General features: G+C 42.6%; 1 protein-coding gene across 3 annotated transcripts in view; it reads left to right on the forward strand.

Annotated features, from left to right (window-relative positions):
* Window positions 1–2,778: 2,778 nt before the first annotated feature.
* Window positions 2,779–12,003, forward strand: part of MALT1 (MALT1 paracaspase) — a 96,193-nt gene continuing 86,968 nt past the window's right edge. For 2 of the 3 annotated variants that reach the window (XM_036761101.1, XM_036761109.1), the window contains exons 1-2: window positions 2,799–3,094; window positions 9,559–9,725. In XM_036761101.1, the coding sequence (XP_036616996.1) occupies window positions 2,877–3,094; window positions 9,559–9,725 (385 nt within the window). In that variant the 5' untranslated portion in view covers window positions 2,799–2,876. Of the gene's footprint in view, window positions 3,095–9,558; window positions 9,726–12,003 lie in introns of all 3 variants that reach the window. The other variant, XM_036761093.1, reaches the window with a different exon arrangement.

Consider the following 12,003-nt stretch of genomic DNA (forward strand, 5'->3'; position numbering starts at 1 on the left):
GAGCCAGTACTCTTTCACAAGAATTCATTCTTCCACCAATATTACCTACTTTTTCTACTATTACTTATTTGCTAAACAAACTTTAATTGTTTTGGAATATATGCCATGTTCAACATCAACTCCAACCCCTTCCTCAAGCCCCCGTAGTCAGTCGACAAACATATATTAAATGCTTACTTAGTGTAGACTGGAGCATTGTTGTTCCACCTTTTCTCCAGTCCTCCACATCGTATTCATCCTTCAGAGCACAACTCATGGCTTAATTCTTCTTGATGCCTTCTGTGACTGGTCTAGCCATGGTAATCTCCCTTAATTCCCTTACCACTTACTGCCTATAGCACTGATTTAGCACTTCATGCCATGCTCATTGCCTTATGAGCCCAACCTAGTATATGCTTCAACTAATGTTAAGACAGTTAACCTATCTGGGTATGGAAAAGATTGAAACTGGAAAGCCAGACATGTAGAATTGTGCCAAACTGAAATCTGAGATTGGCTTGAATACTTATAATTTACTTGTCACTATACACCAGAGGTTCTTAACCTTTGTGTCCTAGACTCCTTTGGGAGACTGGTAAAACCAATGGTCTCTGAATGTTTTAAAATGCAGAAAACACAAAGGATTGCTGAGGAAGTGATATTAAAATATGGTTATATTCAATAATATTGGAGTACAGTTATTAAAAAAATGTGTAAGTTCACAGACCCCAGGTTAAGAATCCCTGCTACATAGGGTTAGGGAATAGAACTGTCATTTCACGAGTAAAGTGAATTCCTTCTACCAATGCAGGTCAGCACCTTCTCTGCAACTGCATCTTTAAAGAGTTTCCAAGAGCAATGAAAGATTAAATTACTTGCTTTGGGGGTTACTGTAACATTAATTAAGTTGGGACTTTCTTTTTACTGTTTTAGAATGCTAAATTAATTGTCTTTGATTGAGCCTTACTTGGTACAAAGCCCCAGGCCCAACCCCCTAATTACTAGGGGCTAAGCCTATGTGGGTGTGAAGCCCTCAGGGTCCTAAGGGGAGTTGCTAAGACCAGAGCCCTTAGTCGCCCAAGTTCTGGTCGCTCAGATGACATTTGATGACCACTAAAGAGTGTATAAAAACCGAGAATGGAGCTGTTTTGCTTGAGGCTCTCACGCCTGGAGTGAGCCTCCTAGCTCGTCAACCCAGATGTTGATGGTTCCTTGGTAACTATGAATTGTATTTGGTCTGTTTATAATGTATGTTTGTAATTTGTGCTTGCTCTGAAGTTCAGGGTGCTGGCTTTTTCCCCTCAACTAAGTAAATGATATTTGTATTTTGGATTGAAATAAGATTGTTAACCCCCTAACGTTACTTTCCTTAGTAAAGCAGATCAAAAGTATCTCTGCCAGGTGGCATTCTTGTTGTTGGGCTTGTGTTGGTCTTTCACCCCTACAGCAGCTGCTAGATAATTGTTGCAACAGTTACACTACCAGAATGTATCAAAGGCCGGACTGGAGCCTGGCTTGCCCAGACTCTATGCTCTGACACACTATCTATATAGAATCAAGGAACATCAGATACTAAATAGCATTGTCTCTACTTTGCTTTTATCCACCATTTTGTGAAGTTAAGTCTCAAAATCATTTGAGTTTGGAGAAGTCACAAGATCCCTCCCCCAAGAGTCACTCAACTTAAAGAATGTCACCAAACTACCCCTTTTCCTTCATCTCAGTGTGTCTTGTCTTCCAATTCCCTTCAGACCCTCCTCCTCCAATAAGAAACCAGATTATCTCAACCCTTTCATCCTGTTTTTATTCCCTCCAGACTGGAGCAGCTAGGTGGTGTAGTTGAAAGGGGACCTGCACCTGCAGTAGGAAAGACAGCAGTTAAATCCAGACGCACGTTTACTAGCTGTGTGACCTTGGGCAAGTCACTTAACCCCTATTGCCTCAGTTCCTCCTCTGTGAAAATGGGGAGACAACGGAAAAGGAAATGGTAAACCACTCCAGTGTCTTTACCAAGAAAAAAAGTCTATGGGGTCAGTAAGAATAGACTAAACTCATATGCCTCTCCTAGTTCAAACTACCCCTCCCCGACCCTGTTGTAAAAATGCCCCCTACGACGTGTCCCAGCTGGGGTCGTCGGACTCGTGCTTGAAGCCCTCTGCTGACGAGAAAGGCAGTACCCACGGAGGTGGTCCTTTCAACTTTGGGGAAACGGTTGTTCTTTCATAGACTGAGGCAAAATCTGGCAATTTTACTCGTTCTGTCCTCTGGCGCCAAGGGAACAGGTACGACAGCCCCAGCCCGCCCCCGTCCTTTGAATCCCCGGAGGGCGATCCCGGCGGCAGGGCGGCGGCCGTCCACCCCTTCTCCCCCAGCCCCGAGGCGCCCCTCATTGTCCCCCTCGCTCCGCCGCCAGCTGGGGTCCCCCTCCTCCTCTCCCAGTCCCGCACCCCTTCCCCCAGCCCCGGCCTCCAATTTTTTTGTAGTTTTTTTTTTGTTTGTTTTGAAGAGCCCGCCGCGGGCCATGGGGGACTGTCACTAGGGGCCGGGAGAATGGCGGGGGACTTTCCTTGCCAGCCGCCAACCCCGTGAGGCGCGAGACCCACGCACGCACGCGGGCATGCGCGCACGCCCCTGTATGCGACGGCTTCCCCCGGCGCGAGCCTCGCCGGCTGGCCCAGAGCCCGGGGAGGGGCGGGGATTGGGGAGAACCTGTGTCTCTCCCGGGAGAGAAGCAGCTTCCTCCGCCATGTGCGGTGAGACGCCCTCTGACGTGTCTTTCCGCCTCCGCCCCCCGGCCGCGTCCTGGGAAAGAGAAGCGAACAGAGGACGAGGAGCGGAAGGTGGCTCCGGGCCGTAGGGGGTGCGGCGTGACGGGACCGGACGCTGGAGTGGGGGACATGTCGTCGCTATGGGGGCACACGCCGCAGGCCCCGCCGCCGGCGCCCTCCCCAGCGCCCACGGCCACCGCGTCCCCTTCCCCCGGTGCTGTCAACATTAACCGGCTGCGGGAGCCCGCGCTGCGGGGCCTCAGCGACGCCCTGGACCGAGCCGCGGAGGGCCGGGGCTGGAAGAAGCTGGCAGAGCTGGCGGGAAGCCGCGGGCGCTACAGGCTCAGGTGTCCGGGGGGCGGGGCCGGAATGAATGAGGGGCTGGAGAGGGGCGGAGGGGAAGGGGATGGAGGAGCGTAAGGACGTAACTCTGGGGAGACTGGGGGAAGATAGCCGGAGTCCGGGGGCTGGGATTGGGAAAGTTAGGGCGGGAGGGCGCGAGGGTGATGGTGGGAAGGCAGAAAGGGGAGGATTAGAGCGCTTTGACTGTGTCGAGCACCCTCTCCTCTCCCCGATGCCAAAGAAGGGAGTAAAGTGGGACCAGTTCGGTTTAGTAAACATTGATTGACCAAGCCCCTCCTTTATGCCAAGCGCAGTGCTAAGTACTGGGGATACAGAAAGGCAAAAGGCAATGCCTGCCCTCAGGGAGCTTACAATCCAACGGGAGAGACTACATGCAAACCCCCCCCCCCCACACACACACACACATACACCAAGCTGTAGACAACAGGATAAGTAGGAAACGGGTTGGGGAAGGCTTCCCGTAGAAGGTGGGATTTTAGCTGGGAATTCAAGGAAGCCAAAGGAGGTCGGTGGTCTGAGCAGGGCAGGGACAGCAAGAGAAAGTGCTCGGAGCCAAGAGACCAGGGAAAGAGAAATATTGTAGGTGGTAAAGGTTAAAAGGCAAGAAATGTTGGATTCGTGCGAGGTTAGAAGACATTGAGAGAAATAGCCTGAAAAATAAGGGTAAAAAAAGAAGAAAGACTAGAAGGAGGGAGAAGCCTGCTGAGGACGGGCCTGGTATCATTCATTCAGTCAATCAGTATTTGTTTTTGCCTACTCTTATGTGCCAGGCTCTGTTAAAACGCTGAGCATACAAAGAAAGGCAAAAGAAGACCCTGCTCTCAAGGACCTCAGTGTAATTGGGGAGACCATGTGAAAGCAACTATGTCCAAACGATATATAGAGCACAAATAGGAGGTTCAGTGACTATTTTTTAAGAATTTTTTATGTGCAAGGCACTGCTAAGCGATTGGGGATGCAGAGGTAAATAAGATATTTATTAATTTCAAGGAGTTTACAGTGTGGTAGATGAAATGATACAAAAGTACCAAAATAGAGGGTCATAGACCTAGAGTTGAAAGTTTAGTGCAGCAGTCTCTTTTCATAGATGAGGCTCTGATAAAATGATTCGACTGAGGTCACAGAAGTAATAAATAGGACAATCTGAGATTCACATCCAGGGCCTCAGACTCAGTCCACTGCACTTTTTTTTTCAATTTTCTTTTTAATTTTTATTTTCAGTTCCAAATTATAGCCCTCCTTCTAGCCCCTCTCCCACCCATTAAGAAGGCAAGAAATATGATACTCATTATACATAAGTTGTACAAAACATTTCACATTAGCCACGTTGTGGGGGAAAAAAGAAGCAAGAAAAAAAGTATGCTTCAGTCTGTACTGAGAGTCCCTCAGTTCTCCATCTGTAGGTAGATAGCATTTTTTATCATCAGCCCTTTGGAACTATCCTGGATCACTGTATTGATCGGAGTAGCTAAGTCTTTCATGGTTGATTATCATTACAGTATTGCCAGTACAGTATACAGCGTTCTAGCTCTGCTCACTTCACTTTATATCTATCGGTTCATATACGTTTTCCCAGGTTTTTCTAAAACTGTCCTCTTCATCATTTCTTGCAGCATTTTTAGAGCATTTCTTACAGCATTATAGTATACCATAACTGTTCAGTCATTTTCTAACTGACGGGCTTCCCCCATTTCCATCTTTTTTGGCACCACGAAAAAAGCTTCTGTAAATATTTTTCTACATGTGGATCTTGTCCCTTTTTTTTTTTTGATCTCTTGGCATAGAGACCTAAAAGCAGTATTATTGGTCAAAGGTTATACACAGTTTTATGATCCTTTGGGTATAGTGCCAAGTTGTTTTCTACAATAGACTAGTTCATGGGTCCACCAACAGTGCATTAGTGTACCTATTTTCCCACATCATCTCTAGCTTCTGTCACTCCTCCATCATCTTAGCCAATCTGATGGGAGTGATGTGGTACCTCCCAGTTGTTTTATTTTGAATTTCTAAAATTATTAGTGATTTAGAGCATTTTTTCATATGACTGCGTATATAGCTATGGTTTCTTCTTCTGAAAACCTCCAGTGCACTTTCCATTACGCCATACTATAATAAGACAGTATGTGAAAAGTGCCAAGGGTTGTGCAAACGTAGGGATATGGTAGTTCAGAGGAGATGGGATCAGTGAAGTATTCTTGGAAGACTTAAGTGGTAATTTGAAGGATAGCTACGATTTTGACAGACATAGATAGGGAGGGAGGCATTTCACATAGAAGGAATGAAATGAAAAAAGATGGAGGGATTCATTCACACAGAATCACTTATTTAGAGCTGAAAGAGACTCAGACGTTATCAGGTCTAGCCCCCTCATGTTACAAATAGGGAAACTGAGACCCAGAAAGGTTAAGTAATTTGCCAGGATTACACAGGTTATAAGTTGTGGAGCCTGATTTCAACCCCAGGGTCTCTGACTGCAGATCAAGCATTTATTCCTGTACCATGGTTTTGAGCTATTTTTAATGTTCTTAAGTAGTGTGAGAGGCATAACATACTGGGTACATTGTTGGCCTTGGAGCTAGGAAGACCTGGGTTTATGTCCTGTCTTGATACCCATCATCCTTTTTCCCATCTGCCTGTCCAGCTACTACCTGTCTCTCTCAGACTCACGTTCAAAGCTCAGATTTCCATGCTTAAGATCATAGGTTCATAGAATTAGAGTTGGAAGAGTCTTTTCAAAGCCATATGATCCAACCTCTTTGTTTTATAGACCATAAGATCATAGGTTAGTACTAGAAGGTCATCTGGTCCAACCTTCTCAGTTTATAGATGAAGAAACTGTAGCCCAAAAATGTCAAGTCCAAGCCCAAGGTCATAGAGGTATCAGTGACCCAGCTAGGATTTGAACCTAGGTTTTCTGGCTCTCAAATCAGAGCTCCTCCCCTCCCTTACCATGGAAGTCCCCACTTAATCTTCCTCTCTGAATTTCTGTAATAATTATATACTGTTGTACTGTTAGCTTCTTTCCCCTTTGTGTACTGTGGTATTGTCTCCACAACTAGATTACAGTGTTCTGGAATGCAGGTACCATATGTTCGTTTTTCTTCTGTGTTTTTTATAGCACCTAAAGATTAGAGAAGGAACTTAATAAATGCTTTTTGATTACATCTTTCCCTCAATATTATATTGAGCATCAACATAAGAATCACAAAATTTCAGATTTGGAAGGGACCTCAGAGGCCATCTACTCACACCCATGCCTTTTCTACGAAATATGGAGTCGGGCAATTATTGCTTAGAGTGAGAAGTTTCCTATGCAGACTCTGGAAATATGAAATATGAAAGAATGAGGATTGAGAAAAGACCATTAGACTTGGTGATTAAGATGGTAATTGGTAACTGGAGAGGGCAGTTTTGGCCGTAAGAGATCAGAAGCCAGATTGCAGAATGTTTAGAAGAGAGATGAGAAGAAAGGAAGTAAAGGCACTGAACATAGAGTTTGGCCAGAAAGAAAAGGACAGATATAGGAGGACAACTGGTGGCTGTAAGATCAAGTGAGTTTTTTAAGGATGGGGAAGACATAGGCATGCTTGTAAGTATAAGGAAAAGAGCCAGTAGACAGGGAGAGATTTATAGTAAGAGAGGAGGAAAGGGGACAATTTACTGGAGAATTTGTGTTTGTTTGTTTTGAAGCTTACATTTTATTTATTTATTTATTGTACTGTAAGTAGATAATTTTATTAGGTTGTAAGCTTATTTTCTTTTTTTAAAAAAAATTATTTATTTTTAGTTTTCAGCATTCACTTCCATAAGATTGAGTTCTCAATTTTCTCCCCCTCTCTACCTTCCCCCATCCCCAAGACAGCTTGCAACCTGATATAGGCTTTACATATACATTCATATTAAACATATTTTCACACTAGTCATGTTGTAAAGAAGAATTAGAACCAGTGGGAGAAACCACGAGAAAGAAGAAACAAAAAGAAAAGAAAAAGAGAGCAAATAGTATGCTTTGATCTGCATTCAGACTCCATAGTTCTTTTTCTGGATGTGGATAACATTTTCCATAATGAGTCTTTTGGAGTTGTCTTACATCCTTGCATTGCTGAGAAGAGCTAAGTCTATCAAAATTAGTCATCGCACAATGTTGCTGTTACTGTGTACAGTGTTCTCCTGGTTCTGCCCATTTTGCTTAGCATCAGTTCATATAAGTCTTTCCAGATTTTTCTGAAGTCTGCCTGCTTTCTTATAGCACAGTAGTATTCCATTTCTTTCATATACCACAACTTGTTCGGCCATTCCCCAATTGGTGGGCATCCCCTCAATTTCCAATTCTTGGCCACCACAAAATATTTTTGGCCATGTGGGTCCTTTTCCTATTTTTATGATCTCTTTGGGATACAGCCCCAGAAGTGGTATTGCTGGGTTAAAGGGTATGCACAATTTTATAGCTCATTGGGCATAGTTACTGGAGGATTTTTGAAGGATTGGCACTCAAGGCACTTGTAGAAGGGTTGGCCTTAGCAGGTAGAAGTGCCACCTCTTCATCAAGGCAAATAAAGGAGATAATGGGGGAAGATGTCTAAATGACATAAGCAAGTGTCTGAATGAGAGAAGGTAGAGGGGAGAAGGCAGTGATCTCAGAGAATAGTCAGTGAAGTATGAGGTGAGATCCTCAGCTGAAAGGATGAGGGAAAGGGTATGCCTTGGGCAGCTTGAGGAAGGACAAGAATGTTTGGTGTAACAGCCACAGTAGAGAAGGGGATAGTTAATAGATCAGGGAGCAAGTAGGATGTTTGCCTTGCTGATGTAGTAGAAAGAGCACTGGACTTGAAATCAGAAAGGCTTGGTTTTGATTCTCATTTTTTACACATGTTAGTTGGGTTTCTGCGGAATAGTCACCCAAGCTCCCTGAGCCTTTGTTTCCTCAAGTGTAAAATGGGAATCATAATACTAACATTGTGTGTCTGGTGATGGAATTGCCCAGGGCCAGGACAGAGTCTTATGGAAAGTGGAGTTTTCTCTGAAGTGTTAAACATAAAGGTGTTATGCAGTCACATGAAAGAGCTAAAAGCAGCTGGCAGGTTATGTAGAAATTTTTTCATTTGCTTGAGGACTCATTTCATAGCAAAGAGAAAAAAAAGAAATGACATATTTGACAAGGCATAGGAGAAATAAATAAATATTTCTGGAACTTAGTGTATTAACTTTCCACTGAAGTGATGAGTGTCATATAGAGTAATGAGAGGAGAAGAGAATGATAAACAGATGGTAAGGAGGCAGAATCAGTAAAACTTAATAACTGATTTTGGGAAGGAAGAGAGAGAAGGAAGAGCAAACAGAATTTTGAGGTTATAAACCAGGGCAAATAGGAATCTGGTTTCCCTTAACAGAAATAGAGAAGTTTTGGAGTAGAGGAAGGTGGGTTGTGTTTGTTTGTTTGTTTTGGGGGGGGCAGAGAAAAGGTGAAGAGAATGACTTCAGTTATAGACATGTCAAATTTGAAGTAGCAACAGCATATTCAGATGGAGATATTCAGGAGGGATTTGGAGATGCAGAACTGGAGAGACAGAAAGATTGGGGTGAGGGGTGCTGTATAGATTTGAGAACTCATGGGAGCAGATGAAATCACCAGTGAGAGAAATGTGGAGATGAAAACTCTGTATGGTCTTGGGGAACATCCACATTTAAGAGCTAGAAGATGAACTGTATTCCAGCAAAGGAAATGAAGTCATCAGACTGATGAGGAGGAAAACCATGAGTTATTTTTGGAAGAGCCCAGGTTTCTTTGAGTACTAAAAATAAAAATGATGTGAGAGAATAAGATACAGAATTAAGAGGAAGTTTACAAACAGAAGAATGGGAGTTCTGCCTGGCAGAGGATGATAGGATCTAGGAAGGGAAAGGGCTGACCTGGATAGAGATGAGAATTGGGGGAGAGCTCATAAGTAAAAAGGGACTTCTTCCTCAGCAGACAACGTGACACTGAAACACAGGGATTAGAGGAGCAGGAGTTAAATTCAGTGGTTAATCCTAGGAAGCATGTGGCAGGAATAGCCCTTTCCCTCATCTTCCCTGCACCACCACAGACCTTATGAGAGTTGGGACTAGATTAGGACATAGGTGGCAATGTTGGTAGCTGACAAAGCAATGCTTCTTCTTACCTCAGTGGTGGTGGCAGCCTCTACCCTTATGGGTTATGTGAAGATGTAGCACAGTGTAGATACCAGTTATGCAGATGGTGATGAAAGTGGAGATAGTGCCTCCTGCCAAAGTTACCAAGTGATGAAAAGGCCTGTAAGATACTTGGTTGGTAAATACCAGATGATCAGACCACGTAAGGACAGATTAAATTTATATTTTCACTTCTTGTTCCCTTGACAAAGTATGAAAGTCTCCTAGAAACTGCCACACATGTGGAGTAAGCTCCCAAAAATGTTTGTATTTTCAGTTCTCTGGACTTAGAGCAATGTTCTCTTAAAGTACTGGAACCAGAAGGAAGCCCTAGTCGATGTTTACTGAAGCTGTTGGGTGAAAAAGGCTGCACAGTCACGGAATTGAGTGAGTTGCTTCAGGCCATGGAACATACTGAAGTTCTCCAACTTCTGGGTCCTCCAGGTTTGTCTTTTTCTTTAAATTTATTCATTCATAGAGCCATGGGGACACTGGGACAAGATAATAGTCTCATTTAAGTGACTGAATTATGTTGCCATGATAATAATAAATGTATCTAGTCACTCTTTTTTGTTATTTGAGGACATAATTGTAAAACATCCTTCTTTTGAAGTCTTCAAATGAAATTGTGATTCAGCAAGCCAATGCAATTGAGAAATGTTTGTGAATAACCAGGTTTGGCCTTTAACTTTCTGAAGAATATGTGATTATAAAATTGGTTTTAAAGTATGAGATCATTAATAAAGTGATATTTTTTCAACTTGGGTCAATATAAATATCTCCCCAAATTAATGAACATTTCTCAAATGACTGCATGGACTCAGAGCATTATATTAAGTTCTGGGAATACAAATATGAAAATTGACAGTCTTTTCCCTTTAGAACCATACAGTCTAGTACAAGGATAAAGCGTGGACAGATTACTTTAACACAAGTTAGAATGTGATATATGCATAGAAGAAGGTCAAAGGAGATGGATTAAAAGATTTGTGGAAGGGATAGATCACTTCTATCTGAGAGCATCAGGAAGGACTTTGTGGTGGGGACAGCCCCTGAGCTGAACCTAAAAGAAGAAAAGGATTTCACAAAAGCACCTGAGGTGGAGGAGGAGAAGATGAGATTAGCTGGAACTTCTAGTATGTGAAGGGGAGGACCTTGAATGCCAGGCCAAGAAGTTTTTACTTCAGTCCTTTAGTCATTGGGAAGATACTGAAGGTTTTTTGGGTGTGAGAATATAGGATCATACCTGTGCATTAAAAATACTACTTTGAGGACACATCTAGAGAGAACTAATAGACACTGAGTGGAGATTGAAGCATTTAAAAAATTTTTTTCTTGCTTTTTTTTCGCATCATGGCTAATATTGAAATATTTTAACGCACCTTATATATAATGGATATCATTTCTTAGCTTTCTGATGTGGGGGGAGGGGGTGAATGGAGAGAGAATTTGGAAAGAAGGATAAAAATAATTTTTTTTTCTTTTAAGAAAGAATATTACTTTGGCAGCAATGTGTAGGTTGGGTTAGAAAGGAATGATACTAAAAACAAGGAAACTAGTTAGGAGGCTGGGTTTAGGTAAGAGGTTATGAGAATGGGAGTGGAAAGTACTTAGCATTTGATTGGCTGTGGAGGGAAAGGATAATGAGGGATGTCAAAGATGACTCCAAGCACTTAAGTCCACACAGAGATGCGGAACTTAAGAGAAGGGTTAGGTCTAGGGGAAAGGTAGGTTTAGTTTTGAATTTGATGTGGTGGCAGGGAGCACAAGTGATGGTGTCTAATAGAAAGTTTGGAATAGAAGACTAAGAAAAGGCTATTGAAATCAGAAATTAGCTTCACGGGCTTTGTACCTACGATAGTGATTTGATTGGGAAGATTTCTTGTTCTTCTCTTACCTGAAGATCTCAATTTATGAAAATCTTCAGGTGCCTTGAACTCCTACACAAAGTCCTACTCCAATATTTCTTTAAGTCATGGAGATTACCCTGGGCTCTTGGATGCTGTGCCAGTTCTGACTGGTTCCACCATGTTGTAAAGTCCACAAACTGTGTGCTTACTGAGGATCAGCCTCTTGCTAAGTATGGAGAGATTCATCACCACTGGGCCAGCTGTTTTGTGATGGAGAATTTAACTTTGGCAACCCTATACACAATTTGGGGGCATAGTTCCAAATTGATTTACAGAATGGCTCTACTAATTCACAGTTCCACCACTAGTACATCAATATTCCTGTTTTCCCTTAGCCCTTCCAACGTTGGTCATTTTTTTTTCTATTTTGCCAATCTGGTAAGAATGGAACCTCAGAGTTACTTTAATTTAGGTTTCTTTAGTTATTAGTTGTATAGAGCATTTTTATGTAACTGTTGATATTTTGGGTTTCTTCCCTTGAGAGCTACCTATTCATTTCCCTTGACCACTTACCAGTTGGGAAATAACTCTTCATGTAATTTTGAATCATTTCTTTAGATATTTTGGAAATGACGTCTTTAACAGAGAAAGTTGCTACAAAAGATTTTTATCCCCTGCTAACTGTTTTCCTTCTAATCTAAGTTCTTTGGATTTGTTTGTATAAAACCATTTACATTTTATGTAATTAAACTCGTCCATTTTATCTTATGTGATCTTCTCTGTCCTTTTTTGGTCTTGAATTTTCCCCCATCCCTAAATCTCAAAAGTAACTTCTTACCTGTTCCTCTCATTTATTATGTGGCCTTTTGTAT

The sequence above is a fragment of the Trichosurus vulpecula genome, chromosome 1 (genome assembly GCF_011100635.1).
Source record: "Trichosurus vulpecula isolate mTriVul1 chromosome 1, mTriVul1.pri, whole genome shotgun sequence".
Classification (NCBI taxonomy): domain Eukaryota; kingdom Metazoa; phylum Chordata; class Mammalia; order Diprotodontia; family Phalangeridae; genus Trichosurus; species Trichosurus vulpecula.